Genomic DNA, 19,260 nt, shown 5'->3' on the forward strand with positions numbered 1-19,260 from the left:
CCATGGTCTACAATTTGTGTACTGTACTCCAAGATACAGAGTTTACCTTTACAGTTGTGCTCATAAGTTTACATACCCGGGCATAAGTTATGATTTCTTGGCCATTTTTCAGAGAATATGGATAACACAAACCTTTTTCACTCATGGTTATTATTTGGCTGAAGCCATTTATCATAAATCAACTGTGTTTATTCTTAGTGAGTGAGTGACTTGTATAGCGCTACCTATGCGAACTGAATCACCTTAGGGCGCTTTCTTGCCACCAGTGTCTGTCTGCGGCTTTTTGCGTGGTCCTTTACCCCGTAAGGTCTTGACACGCTTATAAACACATACAACATTGACATATACATACACATATTAAGGCCAATTTTTTATTTTTTATTTAGACAAGGTCTAATTAACCTACCAGCATGTCTTTGGAGTGTGGGAGGAAACCGGAGTACACGGGGAAAACCCACGCAGGCACAGGGAGAACATGCAAACTCCAGGCAGATGGTGTCGTGGTCGGGATTTGAACTAGCGACCCTATTGCTGCTAGGTTAAATCATAATGACAACAGAAACTACCCAAATGACCCTGATCAAAAGTTTACATACTCTGGTGATTTTGGCCTGATAACATGCACACAAGTTAACATAAAGGGGTTTGAATGGCTATTAAAGGTAACCATCCTCGCCTGTGATCTGTTTGCTTGTAATTGGTGTGTGTGTATAAAAGGTCAATGCGTTTCTGGACTTCTGACAGACCCTGGCATCGTTCATCCAGTGCTGCACTGACATTTTTGGATTCTGAGTAATGGGGAAAGCAAAAGATTTGTCAAAGGATCTGCGGGGAAAAGGTAGTTGAACTGTATAAAACAGGAAAGGGATATAAAAAGATATCCAAGGAATTGAGAATGGCAATCGGCAGTCTTCAAAACCTAATCAAGAAGTGGAAAATGAGGGGTTCTGTTGAAACCAAACCATGGTCAGGTAAACCAACTAAAATTTCAGCCACAACTGCCAGGAAAATAGTTTGGGATGTAAAAACAAATAACTTCAGGTGAAATGCAAGACTCTCTGAAAACATGTGGTGTGGCTGTTTCATGATGCACAATAAGGAGGCCCTTGAAGAAAGATAGGCTGCATGGTTGATTCGCTAGAAGAAAGCCATTACTACGCAAATGCCACAAAGTATCCGCTTACAATACGCCAAACAGCACAGACAACCCCCGAACCTTCTGGCACAGTCGTTTGCAGTGATGAGACCAAAATTGAGATTTTTGGCCACAACCATAAACTCTACATTTGGAGAGGAGTCAACAAGGCCTTTGATGAAAGGTACGGAGGAGGATCGCTGATGTTTTGGGGTTGTGTGAGCTACAAAGCCACAGGAAATTTGGTCAAAATTGTTGGCAAGATGAATGCAGCATGTTCTCAAAAAATACTGGAGGAACATTTGCATTCATCATCCAGGAAGCTGTGCATGGGATGTACTTGGACATTCCAACACGACAAGGATCCAAAACACAAGGCCAAGTCGACCTGTCATTGGCTACAGCACACTAGAGTTAAGGTTCTGGAGTGGCCATCTCAGACTTCTGACAAAAAATTGAGAAATAATCAAACAGATTGATACTTCTCCCTCAGCGATCATAGAAAGTTATTTTAAATAACATAAGCAGCTACTATAAAAATAAACACTAAACCAAACAATCTTTTTATGATTACTAAAAAGTCCACTTAATCAGTGAATATAAGCAAATGTGAATAAAGATTGTCCACCAAGGCAAAATCCTTGCAGATTTTAGTTACAGGTGATAACCTTCAGCATACCGCGTGTGTAACGCTCCCCCTAAGAGCCAGTTCACACAGGGGCGACTCAGATCCGACTTCAAGTCGCCCCAAGTCACCTCAGGTCGCACAACATGTAGAAATCAATGTAAGTGAATGAGAGCTGTCTTAATGCACACTACTGAAGTCGCTCCGACTTCAGAAAGGGTTCCTGTACTACTTCAGTCTGACTTGTAGGCGACTGGTACCCATTGATTTCAATGGAGGTCGCCTCCAAGTCGAATCTCCGTCTATACGGAGGCGACTCTCAGAGAATTATCAGCTTTCAAAAGGAGTTTCCTCCCGAGAGCTAATTCTCTGATTGGCCACGGCAAGTCGCCTCCAAAAGTCGTGTTGCCCCTGTGTGAACCGAGCCTTAGGTAATCCATTTACCAGATAGTGCTGGGTTATGAGCTTGTCTTTAAATGGTTGCAATCAGCACACACTGCATCTCTCCATCTAAATTGTTGCAATCCCTTTTGACTGGGTTGTCCAACTCTCCTGGAACACTTGGCTCTCTACACTTTAGTCGCAGCACCCTGCTGCACAGTCCACTTCTTGCTTATCGATTGGGGTTCTCCTTACATCCCGATCGGAGCCGACCTGGCTCCTGGAACCAAGACTTGCTGTCCCCTGGCTGGGTTCTCTGACACCTTGAGGAGACCCTCTGTCTCTTGGCTTCTGGCTTTGCCCTCTGACCGCTCGATGAGACCTCTGTCGTTGAGCCTCAGTGGGAAGATCTCAAACGTGCAGTTAATGCAAGACAGCCCAAGAATTTACAGGAACTGGAGGCTTTTTGCCAAGAGGAATGGGCAGCGTTACCATCTGAGAAGATGAAGAGCCTCATCCACAAATACCAAAAAAGACTTCAAGCTGTCATTGATGTTAAAGGGGGCAATACACGGTATTAAGAACTGAGGTATGTTTTGATCAGGGTCATTTGGGTAGTTTCTGTTGTGATTTATGATTTAGTAGACACAACTGATTGATAATAAATGGCTTCAGTCAAACACTAACCATGAGTGAAAAAAAAGTTTTTGTGTTGTTGTTCAAATTTTCTGAAAAATTGAAAAGAAATCATAAATTCTGTGTAAACTTATGAGCACGACTGTAGATGAAATATCTCCATATAGACAGTCAAATGGGTGTAATAATTCACAAATAGAAAGTGTTGGTAAGAGTTTGTCGCCAAGAGGGAAATATTCACATTGACTCTTACCCCAACAATTGGACTACTTAATCAAAACACACTTAGAAATCATCCACTTGGATATCTCCACACATAATATGTGCCTTCTCTATATGACCATATAACATGGAATAAATTGACATGTGCAAATGAAGTGAAAATTTGTGATTGCTAAAATCTTGATGGTAGAGAAGAAATCCTTCACCGTGCAACATGATACAACAGCAAAAGTGCTCAGATATGAAAGCTGCTCAACAGATGGCTATGACCTCTTTATTTAAAAAGATGGTCTAATGTGCTGTAGGGACATCCTAATAGGAACCCTTAGTAAATGAATGAAGCCTCTGTGTCCTCCTCTCCCCCAAATTTCTCTCATAAGGAAACAGACAATCCAGAGCGCAATACTGTTTTATTTAAAAATACACAGAAATACAAAACAGGGTGCCTGCTTACATTTGTAGATGCCTTAGCCTGGTACTGAGGGTAGTTTGCATGAATTACGATAGATGATCACCACTGGGCTTTTGTCCAAGCTGACGTGTGTTCAACTCTGGCTAGGAGAGAAACCGGAAGCTGGGATCCGGAAATTGCGTGATCGGAAACACCTCAACGTACGTTTTGTAAAAATTATGTCATCAGAAAGCACTGAGCACTTTTGGTGTTGTATCATGTTGTACCGTGAAGGATTTCTTCTCTGCCATCAAGATTTTAGTCATAACTCATTTCCACTATGGACTTTTTCAAATGTTATATTTTTATTCACTTGTTCATCCAAACATTGCCCTTTATATTTCCACTGATTTATACATATATGGTCTATATTAGTTGGTTTCTAGTTAGGTATCAATTACCTGATTTTTGCTCTTTATTTGCACATGTCACTTTATTCCATGTTATATGGTTGTATAGAGAAGGCACATATTATCACACAGAGCCCCCTATCACTTATTTCTCAAATTGCACAGTGTTTTTTCATTATTTTTGGGGAGCAGCTATAGATAGAATCTGTCATTGATGTAAACTTTTGATCAGGGCCATTTGGGTAGTTTGTGTTGGCATTATGATTTAAAAAGAGTAAATTCACTTAATTGATAACAACTGGCTTCAGCCAAACACTAACCATGAATGGAAGATTTTTTTTTTTTGTGGTGTTCATATTCTTCTGAAAAATGTCCAAGAAATCATGAATTCTGCCAGGGTATGTAAACTTATGAGCACAACTGTAGATCAAAATTCCTTCTTTTTGCTTTACAATAGTAGTGTCCTGATTACATTTTAATGCTGATTCGTTTTTTTTTTTTTTTTTTTTAGAAATCTACTGATGAACAAAGCACTTTCGAAAAAGGAAGAATTGCTCATGCTAAACGAATCATGAGGCCATTTATTCTCAGAAGAGTTAAAAGTGAGGTGTGTTTTTTTACCAATACAGTATGGTAAAATTTGACCAATCTGTACGTATTACTTGCAAACAGTTGTGAAAATATTTCATCTTCTGTTTACTGAGAGTATTAACATATTATGTTTTTTCCAGGTTCTCAAGCAACTACCTCCAAAGCAAGATCATATTAAGTTTTGCCCATTGTCCAAGAAGCAACAGCAGATGTACAATGATCTAATGAATAAACTGAAGCGCTCCGTTGAAGGCACAGGTAATATATATCAGATAAAGCTGCCCATAGATGGACCAAAATTCAGCTGGTTCAGCAGCAATCGGCCAAGTTTCGATTCACTTTGGGCCACGCCTGCTAGACAAAAGTTGATCGTAGATAACTTTTGTCAAATTGTCTTATTGGAAGTTTTTTCTCGATCAGTCGGCTGTTTCCACTAATCAATGTATTCTGACAGCCAAGAGTACTGCTGTCAGAATACAATGCCCCAACGGTGAGATTTCTTCATCAATCTCATTTGTGTGGATGGAGGAATCTAATTCTTTTTTTCTACAACCTGCTGGCAACTCTATCCAAAACCTAGAAAAAAAGTTTTTTGTTTTTAGTTATACTTTAATACAAGCATCAAAAAAGACTAATTTATTGAAAAACCCCCATACCACTTGCGATGTAACAAATTTCCCTGATTTCAAAATTCTACCCCCTCACTGCTTTCTTCTCTCAAATTAGCCAAAATCTGTTTAAGGACAGTCAGATTTGGAAAATGCCCTGAACCATCTGTTCTAACAGGTAGCAGTTTTGCCAGTACCTCTAGAGAACAAATTAAAAGACCTTAAACACCACCACTCTAGTATTCGCAAAAAGTAAATTATTATATAGGTCTTTTTCATTATTGGTGCAATGCTTTATCCACTAAATGCCTTTCTTAAAAAAAAAAAAAAAAAAGTCCTTCAGGTTACTGCCCCTACCTAATTTATTTTACAGATTGTATTGATTTTTGCTAGCTTCCTGTCAAGTCCTGGTGAAAAGGTCATCTGTTAGGAGCACTATAGTGATTTACCAGAAAAGACCATGCTGGTAGATCTAACTTAATTTTCTTTTGTATTCTAGAGAAAAATACTGAACTATGCAATGTAATGATGCACTTAAGAAAAATGGCCAATCACCCTTTACTACACAGGCAGTACTATACTGCAGAGAAGTTGAGAAGTATGTCCAAACTGATGCTTAAGGTAAGTACTATGTGGTATCTGGATGAACCATATTAAACTTCTACATTACAGCTATATAATAATTTACAAGCTTTTTGTTGCCCTGCCCCAACGCTTTGCGATGTGTTGCTGCTACATTTTTTTGCTTAAAATGGTACATTTTTCTAAGTTTAAAAATTTGTGTTTAAAATATGGGTTCTTTCTGTTTTTATGTAGATTTTACATCTAATCTTTTTAAAACATTTTTTGGGGAGAAATTGCAGTTTGTATATACTGTGTGTGTGTGTGTGTGTATGTGTGTGTGTGTGTGTGTGTGTATATATATATATATATATATATATATATATATATGTGTGTGTATATATATATATATATATATATATATATATATGTGTGTGTATATATATATATATATATATATATATATATATATATAAATGTATATATAGCTGCACATCAACCCTTTTCTTTTAAATCTAGGCACATTCATTCCGTAGGCTTTCCAACATCACCTATCATATCAAATCCAAAATAAAATATGAGGTACCACAAATCTCATTTGAATCTCAATTCCTTCAAGAAATGTATGGAACAATTTTGAATTACCGTTTCATTTGTCCCTCTCCTCAAGTTCACAAGCACTTTGAAAAATGTATACCAACAGGCCTAAACCATCACCTAAAATAAGTTCAGAAGAGGAAACCTGGAACCACCCTGTTACTAATTAACTGATAACACAACCTCACTTCCGAAACAAGTTACATCGTAATCACTTCCGTCTACTTCAGATATGAATGGGCTTGCCGAATACATGAGCGATTCTTCATAATCTACAAAAAAAACATATACCTGTCTCCTCGCTCACAATTCGGTGTGCTCTTATCAATTGACGTAATAGACCAAAATGTGTGTGTCAGGCGAAAACTATCAAATAGTAGTGATTCTTATCAGTTGGTTTTGTGCAAAAGTCAATATGCGTCCAGAAATGTATTCTTGTCATAGTCCACATTGAGATAAAATTTTATACACATATGAAAACTTAATTTTATCATTGAAGGACAGTAGGGTCCAATGTCACGGTACCAATGAAAGGCCACCAGACGCAACAATGTCTGGTGAATGTCTCAATGGAATATGTGAATTTTGGCTCAAGGTGAGCCGTAAATGCCCCTGCAAATGACGTACCGATATTGGAACCCAATGCAACCACTCTGCGCTCTTTAATCAAAATGTGACTAAAAACTTGAGAAAAGGCATCGATGTCTGAAACGGTTGTTCGAATTGTTTCATGTATGTCTTGAAGGAATCTACAGTATATCACAAAAGTGAGTACACCCCTCACATTTTAGTAAATATTTTATATCTTTTCATGTGACAACACTGAAGAAATTACACTTTGCTACAATGTAAAGTGATTGTACAGCTTGTATAACAGTGTAAATTTGCTGTCCACTCAAAAAGGCCAATGTCTAAACCGCTGGCAACAAAAGTGAGTACACCCACTACTTTACATTGTAGCAAAGTGTAATTTGTCACATGAAAAGATGTTATAAAATATTTACAAAATAGTGAGGGGTGTACTTACTTTTGTGAGATACTGTGTATATATAAACTAAAGTTTTTTTGTGATGCCTCATCCCATGTTGGATTTGAACTTGGGGTCGTTCTATAAGAAGGAAAGACTGCAGTTTTGTGAAGTATGAAGAAGGGGGGAATCTACTATCCTTTTACGTTTTTTTCACAATTTTTATGGATGCAATGTCATCCTAAAATAAGAGTTTGCTCCAAATGCTGCAAAGAAAACCTTTTTTCCCTGGCCACTAGGACTATTGAGAGCAACCATGGAAACCAAAGACCTTCATGAAATTACCAATACTTTACTGGATCCTCCACCTTGTTTAAAAGTTTGCAACAAATGTTAAATGATGAATAAATTTGTCCAACTACCTATACATCTGGATTTATCCTCTTGACACCTGGATAGTTGTCTCTGCCTTCGTTTTGGAATCCATGGCAGCTGTGTCAAAATTCCAGCTTTTGACATAATATGCAATTTGCACTATATTTTGCATCCTTCTAATGGAAGTTTATTAGACAGGCTGTAGGGGTGCCACAAAATGCCCACAGGAATGACATTCAAATTAAACTGCAAAAAAGAAACCTTAAATCCTTGAGTGCTAAAACTGTGGGTCATACCATCAAAGCTTGATATGTAATAATATAGCCAGACTCAGTGCAGCTGACCTGAACATATGGAGATGTGGTATGGAAAAGAGATATTGGTGGGTTGGATATCAGGACAAGGAGATCCTCAATGTAGCCATAAAATAAAAACAATGTTTTTATTTTTTCAATAAACAAATTGTTGATTATAAAAACAATAAAATGAGTTGAGCCTACAGTACCGCTAAAGGTCCCAAGGGCGTTGAGTTATCTAGAATACCAGACTGTGGAGCGGGGTTGTGTCAATATTCATGCTGTCCAGAATGGAGTCCTGGTCCAGAAAGAAGGGGCCCACTGGCCAGAGGCAGAGGTGCGGGCTGGTGTGGAGGGGGACGATACCGCGCAATGGTATGTTGTCACCAGGAGGCTGGAACTGCGGCCTTGTACGTGCCCATCATGATGGGAAAGATCAGACTGCCAAACAACCAGAGCCAAAACAAGGAGAGCCAAGTCGTAAGAGGGGCGGGCAGGTCTTGTTGATGGGAGGTGTAAGCCGAAAGTCGTAGGACTGACAAAGCACATGCGCATGAAATGTGTCATTACGGCAACAGACGCACCTGCATTCCATGCTGGTTTCTGGGTCTTCACTCTCTCAGCACTTCCACTTTAGAAGCCGACAATGTTTAGTATGATACTGGGGAACTTAGACCAGCCATACACGGTTCATATCTCAGCCGTTTCACCAGGAACTGGCCGACATTCAAAACCGTTAATGGGCACGCTGAATGTACCTAGTTGATTCATAGTTCAGCTTGGGTACTGCCGGATTCTCTTGCGATTAATGCTAGTGGCTCCTATAGCTGCTAGCAATAACCACGGTCTTCTCCTGCGGGAAAGAAATCCGCTCCTTGTATTGCCTGCCTTAGACTGCATACTAAAAAAATGTATTTTCAGAAAGCAAAATGTTATGGTTCATTATGCTCTAAGTGGCATTGTTTTCTGTTGCCGTTTTTTATGCTGGGTTGTATAATCTGCTGTGTGCTTGATATGCTCATGTTGATTAGTTTAACACAATATTGCTGTGCTGTGTGATCTCAACAGGGCTTTCATCTATACTAAATATTATTGGAATAATAATATAGATGTTGTGAAGAGGACAGTGTCGACAGTCTAAAAAGTTCACTTCAGAACTTCTCTCCACGTTAGAGCTGCAACTAACGATTAGTTTGTCGACTAATCTATCGATTATTTTTTCGATTAGTCATCGACTATATGATTATTTATTTTTTAATTTAGTGTTTTTTGTTTTTTTTTGATTGGCTAATTAATCCTTTGGATAACTTTACAAAAAATAAGTACATAAAAAAAGGTAAGATAAAAGAATATAACTAGTACATACATATATATTATATATAAGTATGTAGTTATATTCTTTTATCTTACCTTTTTTTATGTACTTATTTTTTGTATATATATATATATATATATATATATATATATAATATATATATATAATTAATCTTAGCTTTTTGTATTTTCTGTTCAGAAGTTCATGAATGTTTATAATTTATCAATGCTTTCTTTTTTTAAGGGAAAGGTTGTGTGGGGACAGTGTCGGTGTGTTTTTTGTTTTTTATTATTTTTTACAATTTATTTTTTATTATTTATTGCAATTTTTTATCAGCCCTGTTGGGGGGGCTATGGTGAGATATCAGGGGTTTTAACAGAACTCTGACATCTCCCATTTGAGACAGGGAAAGGGACTGGGGGCAGAGATTCCCCAGTCCCTTTCTCTGCAGCCTCTGCTGCACTGATAATGAATGGAGAGAAGAGAGCAGCTTCTCTCCATTCATTAACTGAGACATCGTAACCACAGGAGGTTACAATTTTTCAGTTGTGTGAATGGACAGTCTGTGGTCACGGACTCTGTCCATTCAGAAAAAGGAGCCGGGTTTACTGGCTCCTACCTCAGCTCTCCATCCTGAGATACCGAGGGGCGGCAGTAGCACGGAGGGGGAGAAGAGAGAGGGGGACAGATGCATGGAGGGGGACACAGAAGAGAGAGGGGGACAGATGTACGGAGGGGGACACAGAAGAGAGAGGGGGACAGATGCACAGAGGGGAGAAGAGAGGGGGCGGCAGCATGGATGGGGAGAAGAGAGGGGGATGGCAGCACGGAGGAGTGAGGGGGACACGGAGCAGGATGAGAGAAGCACTGCGCTGAAAGCCACGGTGGGGGTGTGAACCTGCAACTCACTGTGTGACGCATCGACTCCTTGCACGCACGTCAACGTATTTTCATAGTCAACGTAATCGATTACGTCGACTCGTCATGGCAGCTCTACTCCACATACAAGTCTATGAGAATGCAGACACAGGCCAATTGCGCCTGCAATAAGGTCTTCATGATCTGAGTCTCAAATTGATGTAAAAAAACAAATTGCATTTCCCCTTGCAGCCTGACTACACAGACCCATGGTTTTCACTTAGTTAAACAGTATTATGTGAGTTCACAGTCTAGTGCACTTGTTCTCACACATTGGCACATATTTAACCCTGGGGGTGTATTTTATGATTACTTTACAGTAGCCACTTAAACCAATGAATGAAACATGACAATGCATAGTAGTAGTACTACCTGATGTCCACTAGATGGTAGAATAGTATGTTTTGATTGCCTGTACCATTTGTAGGAAAATACCATGAGAGCAATTAACACTGGAGCTGCCAGAATCTGGAGCAGTTGTGCATGACAACCAATCAGGTTTAAGCTTTTATGTCCAAAGATTAACTGAACAAGCTGAGGTTAGAAGGTGATTTTTTGCCATGCACCGCTGCTCCAGATACTGTGCTCTAATTTAAGTAAATTCCCCCTAATGACAATAAGAATTATTTATGGCTTATAATAAATGCTGTGGTCATTTGATAATTCAAAACACAGCATCAAAGTAAACACTCATTCAGAGCCGGTTCACACCAAAACGAAGTTGGGGAAAGGAGCGTACTGTGTGTATTTTCCTGTACCTCAGGTGAACGCGCTGCTCATGCAATCTGCATGCGGATGCCAGTGTATTAACAGCACTGTAAATCAAATTCAGATTGCAAACACATTAAGTTTGTGGGCATCAATTTGCCTGATACTGTAGTAACATGCGTTTTTAGCGCAGTGCATTTTTAAAAGTGGGTTAACTACTACTTTTTGCGCCGTTCAGGGCCTTTTCAAATGAAAGGACTGTCAAAAAACATTGCATGGATGTGAACTGGCCCTCAGTGCCACCAATGATATGATATATTCAGCTTCACTATAGATTTATTTGTGAACAATTTGCATCAGTCAGCCCTTCATGATGATGACATTAATTCTTTTGAAATCACCAGTGCAGTTGTTAGATGCCTTTCCTCAGTAAAATGATGTAGAACAAACATGTTTGTTTTATTTGCATTATATAAACAAAAGCGTCATCATTGTACTTTTACAGGACACAAAGAACTTTGAATGGACATTGGCAACAAAAAGGCAGGAACTCTCGCTCAGGCAAAATTCCTCCCCAGCTTAGCTAACTTTTTATCTAATGTTCTTAGGTAGTGGCTATGCCTACATATGCCTCTCCGAGGATTTAATTGTGTGAGCTTCAGTGCCATACTTTCTGGCATTTTCCTAACGACCTTTAGTGGGCAGGGAGGGTTTCATCCAGCTACATTGCTATGGCCAGTAGGTCAAATATGACTGCATCCCGCATGCTAGAGTAGAGAAGGTAAGCAATCGTGGTTACCTCCAGGGTACACTTTATCATGAGACTTCGCTGGTAGGTTGCTCTCCAGTACCTGGCAGGCCATTGATCCACCGGGGGATGATTGGGGGGGGGGGGTGTTTTAACGAGTCCCTGAAGGTCCTGCCATAATGGGTGAAGATTGGACCTGCAGTTGGGACTGGCGCCTTGAGTCCAATGGAGCTGGTGGCAGGCAGAGAGGTGGAGGGGAAGGATGATGAGGTAGACTCCCAAATTCCCAACGGGTAGAAAGGACCACCTGCACGGTTTTCCTTGCAATGGTTCCTGAAGAGGTCAGATTAGCTCTGCCCTTATCTAGTATGTCTACTATCTCAGGGGCACAGTAGCCATTCTGGTCTAAGATCAGCTCCCAGGGGTTTTAAATGTGTTGAAACACCTGGAATGCAAACGTAGACGTTTTTCTCGGAGGATGATGTGTTGGAGGGACATCCTCAAAATGAGAATGAGGAGGAGGCTGTCTAGAATTAAGAAGTATGGCATATGAAAAAACAGAGATATATACTTACCTGTGTGATGCTGCAGCTGTCCCACATCGGCTCTAACACAGAACTGAACATTTAAATGACCACTGATCCCTCAGCTATCTGTCTGCTTGGGATGGAAAACAGTGCCTGGCCCATGTCGGCTCTAAGAACAGGAACTGAGCGATCAAATAACTGATCACTCAGCTCTGTCTGATTGAAACAGAAAGCAGTGACTGTCAGTCACCATTCTCCTTGGTGAAAGATTTTGTGCAGGGTGTCAAACATATTGTGTTCATCGTCCATCCCCCATTGACTCTGTGGGAACCTTAACTTGGTTTTGTTTTGCAGACTTCATTTTAGCCTCTCCCAGAGATGTTCTAGTTGCCCTTATCTCAGATCTTAGGATTTCGAAGTTGGCTGTGCTCTCCTGCAAGTAGTCTTCACCAGATAAGATGGTGTGAAATCTTGGTTGTTGTTTTTTTTTTTTCTTTTTTTTTTAACGCAAGGTGGTTCTTCATTCCACTTGAATCAGGATTGGGACAAAAGGATAGTAACAAAATGTCCTAAGGAGAAGATTTATCTGAAGTCAACCGCTTTCTTTCAACAATCTGATTCCCTGTTTGTTCTGCCTGAGGGTCCTTGCAAGAGAAAGGCTGCCTCTTAATCCACTATTTCTTGGTGCATTTGTCAGCCCATTGGGTTTGGGGTTATTGCTGTGTTGGCCACCCCTTGTATTCAGTGATTTGAGACATCCCAAGTAGTCATTAATATGAAGTCCTCTGTGTCTTGTCAAAGTTCGGAAATTGGGGTTTTTGGTTTACGTGTAAACACCTTTTCTTGGCATGCATTGCAGGATACAGAGATCCCTACCCTCTTGTCTGTTTCTCAATGTCTGCTACAAAACTGCAAGTGGTTCACAATTTTCTGAACCTAATGAGTGGTTCTGAGCATTTCCAATCTATCTTAAAAAAAAAAAAAAAAAGTTTGTTGGCGGTACTTTATTTTCAGCTATATAGGTTCTTTTTAACTATTTGAGGACCACAGCTCTACTCCCTTGTTCTGTGAAAAAGTAATTAATTCAACCCCTGGCATTAACTTCAAAATATAATCAACAAAACCTTTTGAGTGTAGGGAATACAAGATTGAATTTTACATAATGTAGCCAAATTGTACAGCCACAAGTCCATTTAGCTTTCATTTTGGCATATTTGCACGACATATCTGGGTGCACACAGGTAACAAGTCTGTATTTGTTAATTTTAGGGTAAAATACATTTGATAGTATATTTGAGAGTATATTTGCAGGTTGGGTAGAAAGATAACATTGCACATATTTGTGTGAGCACTTGGGGGTCTCATAATCATAAGCAATTTAGTGTATTCACTGAGACCTGTTTTTATTATTATTATTTTTTTTTTTTAATCAGCAGAGCAGGCTCGAGTCTCATCCATTTCTCATACACTTTTGCAGCAGCAGACCCTTTACGATAATTATGTATTGCTGTTTTCTGTAGATCACAGTTTTAATGATCTGTTGCAGGGGAACTCGGGGCAAAATGAGACCAGCCCAAAATGAGTTGCAGCAGTTTACAGGACACCCTCAGAACATGTCATTTAAAGGCAGGAACGTTTTGCAGCACCAAGAGTTTATATTTATTGCATGCTTTTAATATGATCAGCCGCTGAAAAGGTGATTAATTCAGCTCCCCGGTTGAACACCAGACCTTCTCTCTGTGACTGCCTGTGGTCCAGCACCCATAGATGCCCAGTGTCGTGCGTGGCCAATTTGAAACCTCACTGTAGATGACAGCTGCTTCTGCAGTGACTAAAATCTGTATCAAATTGCCTCTTCACCATACTTACCCTGATTTGCCTTCCCTATAATCTTGCCAGCCTTTTCAATCTATTTTAAAAGTGAAAATAGCAGGAAACAATAGCATCCAATGGGAGGACTTGATTATGTACAATTTATTTTTTGTTCAACGAGTGAGTAAATTAGTATGTGAATAAGGAAAAGGAATGAAAACAAAGTTTGTTAGCGAAGTAATTAGTATATTATCTGGCTTCTTCTTTTTACATACTTTTCTTTTCTTTAAATCTTGCCAAGGTGCCAAGTTTTGCAATTGTGCAGCAATGAGTTTTTATTGACTTGGATAGGTTTCACAGGATCAGGTCTATAATACTAGAAAGGAGAGGGGGGGGCAAAAAAGCATATAGAGAATCTAGTAAAAAAAAGTTGGCCTTGTTGAATCTGACTGTCCCTCATTTTGGGACCGATTTGGACACCCCACATGTATTTTTTTACTCGCCTAAAATTATTTTATTCTGCCGTCCTTTTGACTGTTTTTGGTCCTTTTGTTGTTGGTCTGTTGCCATAGTTTAAATGTATGTTATTTAAATTTTTTCCTTCTATGGATTTCACTTTCTGTTAAAACTGAACTCTTGAGCCGGTGTCGTGGTATAGCCACTAGAGGGAGCTGACACCTTTTCGATTTGTGTAGTGTACAAACCATCTGTAGGAACTACATTGTAAAGAATTCCTATGCTGTTTCCTCCAGTTAATCTCATAAGAACGGATTAGTCAACAAGTACAAAAAAAATGTAATTAAACTTTTTGAAGGCTGGAACTCCGCTTTAAATTTATGGGTTTAGCTTGGCTTTATGAGGAGCAAATTTAAGTGTCAAAAGTAAGCTAGATGGTCTTGATAAAGTACAGCTTTCATGCTTGTTTATCCTTGCACCTGTATTTTGTCTACCTTTCTTTCATGGTTTCTATGGTTGTATACGTGTATTTATTTTGAAGAACCTAAAGGGTCATTACACCCAAAACGTACACTTTAGAGTTTGAGAGAATGTAGAAAATATGGGTGAGGCTCAGGTTGAGCAGGAGTTCCACTTGAAAACCAGCCTGTTCACATTTAAGCATATGGGTAAACATATATTTAGTCTGTTTGATGCCCAGCTGATTGCAAACAAATATCAGTTGGGGAGCTGTCATTTTGCAGTGGTAGCACTACTGCCACAAAATGACAAATCCCTGGCCAGCTGGTGTTAGAAAAAAGAAAACAGCCTGTGGCCCCCTAACAATTCATACCAGAGACATATTCAGGCATGCAGGAGTGGCCAGGAAGGAAAGGGCAGCCAGCATGTGAACCCCTAATTTCCCCTCTGTGAACCAGACCAGGCCACATGCCTTCAATATTGGGAGTGTAACTTGACATGGGCCTCATCCCCATATCCCATCACCCAAAAGGGATGTAGGGATTGTCAGAATCTGGAATATTCCTTTATAATTTAAATTGGGCTGTCAGGAAAACTTTGTGGGGCAGCAGCTCATCGTGATTGAGGATCTACAATGCTAGACAACATAAATGAGGTTGGATTTAATTGGGGGGGGGGGGGGGGGGGGCTTCGCGTTTAGTAAGTAGAAGGTCTTCATACTCTTTTCATGCTGTAGATGTGTTTTTAGTTTGGGGGGAGGATTAACCACTTCTGGACTGCCCACCATTGTTATGCGTCGGTACTTTGAAGGAGGATATTGTTATGGCAGCACCTAGCTGCCATAACCCCAGTATCCTCGTCTTCAGTGAGCGGTCCAGTTTAAGATAAGTGGTCTTTGCAGTGGATATGCCGCAAGATCACATTTATCGGCAGCGGGAGATGATGCCCCCCCCCCCATCGCGTCTGTCCCCTGCCTGGGTATGTCCCGACTAGCTCGCTTGCAGAAGCGAATGCATATGTGACTAGCGCTCGCATATGAAAACTGTGTTCAAACCACACATGTGAGGTAACACCACAATCGCTAGAGTGAGAGTAATAAATCTATCCCTAGAGCTCCTCTGTAGCTTAAAACATGCAACCTGTAGAATTTTTTAAATGTCCCCATGGAGATTTTTAAGGGTAAAAGTTTGTCGCCATTCCACGAGTGGGCGCAATTTTGAAGCATGATGTGTTGGGTATAAATTTACTCAGCGTAACATTCTTTCACAAAGTAAAAAAAAAATTGGGCTCACTTTACTGTTGTCTTATTTTTAATTCAAAAGAGTGAATTTCTTTCCAAAAAAAAGTGTGCTTGTAAGCCCATGTACACACGGTCGGAGATTCCGACGGAATGTGTCCTATCGGACCGTTTTGTCAGATATTCTGACAGTGTGTGGTCTGCATCGGACTGTTTCCGTCGGAATATCCGACGGACCAACTTTTCCAACTTGCCGGTAAAATTTTCTGATGAAATGCTCCGATCGGACATACTCCGATCATGTGTAGCCTACCCTGACGGACAGAGTGCCACGCATGCTCAGATCAAATTCCTAGACCAAAGCTATTGGCTACTAGCCTGAACGTAGTCCCGTCGTAACAAAATAACGTCATCACGTTATGTACAATCAGATTTTCCGACAACTTTGTCCGACCGTGTGTATGCAACATCGCTTCCGGTCCTCTTCCGGAATTAATCCGTCGGAATTACTCCGACGGTTTTGGTTGCCGGAATCTCCGACCATGTTTATGGGGGTTTAGACCGCTGCACAAATACGGTGTGACAGTATTGCAATGACCGCCATTTTATTCTCTAGGGTGTTAGAAAATGTATAATGTTTGGGGATTCTAAGTAATTTTCTAGCAAAAAAAAAATGTTTTTAACTTGTAAACAAATCTCAGAGAGAGGCTAGGTCCTTAAGTGGTTAACAAGCCACACTATGCACTCTGTACTTATTTACAAAGAGGGCTTTCAGATTCCGATCAATCCCTCCCCCAAACCCCCCAAATCCTTTTTAGGGGACAGGATGTGGATTTCTTGCCAGTGGACAGAACATTTAACTTGCCCACTTGGAAGAACAAACATGAAAATGCTTGTTTAGCACTCCAAGAGCAAAAAAAAAAAAAAGGCTTTAGTTGAACTTTAACTAGTTTGTCTCTAAGGACATACTACATATGACCAAAGAGTTGGCACAGTTTCTTCATGACAGGTTTCTGGGCTCTCCCGCTCTTGCTGGGAGCCTGGGAATACACCAGAGTTCTTCAAATTGGTAGGTGAGAGGATGCACATTCTTTCCTCCATCTCCTCTGCCCAGAATAAAATTGGAAGTGTCATTCACTGGCAGATACAGCCCGGAAAGCATGTAACTGAGCAGATCTCTGCTCAGTTATGTGCTTTGGTGGGCAGGGGAGACTTTGGGTCTATTAGACCCCAATCTCTCCATAAAGAGTACCCATCACCTACCCAGTGCTTTCAAATGGGGGCTTGTTAACTCCTTGTGTCATGTCCATGGAACATTTTTACAACCTCTCCTGAACGATTTAACTTGACAGATGGTAAACCATATTTAAAACATCCGTTCTGCTGCATTTTCATGCCACGGCATTTTGCCACGTTTTAAAAAAACAAATATATATTTTTTAATATGGCCATAAATGAAAAATGCCTGTAAATGAAACATGGCTCAATGCGAGTTACCGCGTTTAGCCTCGTTTAGAAGAATTTGCCGCTTAAAAACAGCCTGTAAACTCAACTTCTGAATGCATTTCTTTGCGCTCCAAAAAATGCCTTTAACTGGTTGCCGACCGCTGGCTGTCAAGTGACGGCCAGGCGGCACAGCTCTTGTGGCGGGAGGGCATCATATAACGGCCTCCCATTTAAACAGGGAATGCGTGCGATCGTGCCCGCTCATCCCTGTTCCTTCGGTGGCGGCGTGGCCTGGAGACTCCGCTCGCCACCGAGGGGGGGTAAACAGCCATTGGGTATGGCTGTTTACCAAGTGATCGGACGTGATGAAGTTACGGACGATCAAGATGGTTCCACCCCACTGTACATGCCACATGCGTGCGATCGCGTTACGCGCGCACCTCGGTGACTGTGTGTTCCCTGGAACACTGCTCATCACAGATGCTGGTAAACAGCCATTGGCCGGCTGTTTACCCATGTGATCAGCTGTGATCTTTTCACAGCCGATCACTAAATGTAAACAAACCGCGGTAACGAGATGTTACTGGTTTCTCCTTATCACAAACCAATCGTGTGTGAGGAGGAGATTGCGGTAACATCTCGTTACCGCTTACAGTACACACCAATCACACTGATTGCCCCCCCCCCATAAAGAGGGCCTGTCACCACCCATCATAGTACCTGTCACTCACAGTCCATCAAAGTACCTGTCCCAGTCCATCAGAGTACCCAAGTACCTGTCCCAGTCCATATGAGTACCTGTCACTGGGCCATGCCTCATAGAATATACGTTGGGGTGTTTGCTTTCCAAAATGGGGTAATTTTGTGGGTAATTCCATTGTCCTGGAGACCTTCAAAAGTGTGATGGGTAGTAATGCAATGAGATGTGTGATTTATGCTCCTAGAACGCCTGAAGGTACTACTTCAGTGTTCGGCCTCTCTATGTGGCCAGGCTGTGTAAATGTCTCACATATGTGGCAGAATGTATTTTGGGGTGTAATTTGTTGTATGCATATGCTGTGTGTGAGAAATAACCTGATATGACAATTCTGTAAAAAAAAAATATATATAAATAAAATCTTCATTTTGCAAAGCATTGTGGGAAAAAATGACAACTTGAAAAAACTCACCATGCTACTTACTAAATATCTTGCAATGTCTACTTTCTAAAAAGGGGTCATTTGGGGGGTATTTGTACTTTCCTGACTTGTTAGTGTCTCAAGAAATGAGATACACCTGATATACTGAAGGCCTGATTAGATGTGATCAATTTTCAGTGATAGGCACCATAGTTTGTAGACTCTATAACTTTCACAAAGACCAATTAATATATACTAATTTGGGTTATTTTTACCAAAGATATGTAGCATTATAAATTTTGGCCAAAATGTATGAAGAAAAATTACTAATTAGCAAAATTTTCTGACAGAAAAAAAGGCAATTTTTTCCACAAAATTTACGTTTTTATTTATAGCACAAAAAAATAAATACTAGCTATTAAATACCACTAAAAGAAAGCTCTATTTGTGTGGAAAAAAGGACGCAAGTTTCATATGGGTACAGTGTTGCATGACAGGAAGGAAGGGGGTGTAAGTGCACTGTATTGCGGTAAACGACCCTGTGTGCATGGACAGGTAACATAACATAGAGGAGAGAGGTTCAGGGGCAGTTGAAAAAAACTCCCAACTGCTTCTAAGGCCTCATTTACACTGCTGCTGGTAAATGGATGTTCAGAGGCAGTTGGCTACTTTTTTCTGCTGCCCCTGAACTCATCCAATGTTATCGTATGAGTACATGTAC

The 19,260-nt window shown here is 40.4% G+C and overlaps 1 protein-coding gene across 1 annotated transcript in view; it reads left to right on the forward strand.

Annotated features, from left to right (window-relative positions):
* Positions 1-19,260, forward strand: part of SMARCAD1 (SNF2 related chromatin remodeling ATPase with DExD box 1) — a 199,172-nt gene that overhangs the window by 160,068 nt on the left and 19,844 nt on the right. The window contains exons 17-19 of the mRNA XM_077476560.1: positions 4,312-4,407; positions 4,532-4,649; positions 5,499-5,620. Coding sequence (XP_077332686.1) covers positions 4,312-4,407; positions 4,532-4,649; positions 5,499-5,620 — 336 coding nt within the window. The remainder of the gene's footprint in view (positions 1-4,311; positions 4,408-4,531; positions 4,650-5,498; positions 5,621-19,260) is intronic.

Source organism: Lithobates pipiens, unplaced genomic scaffold (assembly GCF_037356315.1).
Source record: "Lithobates pipiens isolate NorthernLeopardFrog02 unplaced genomic scaffold, aLitPip1_a1.2 Scaffold_13, whole genome shotgun sequence".
Classification (NCBI taxonomy): domain Eukaryota; kingdom Metazoa; phylum Chordata; class Amphibia; order Anura; family Ranidae; genus Lithobates; species Lithobates pipiens.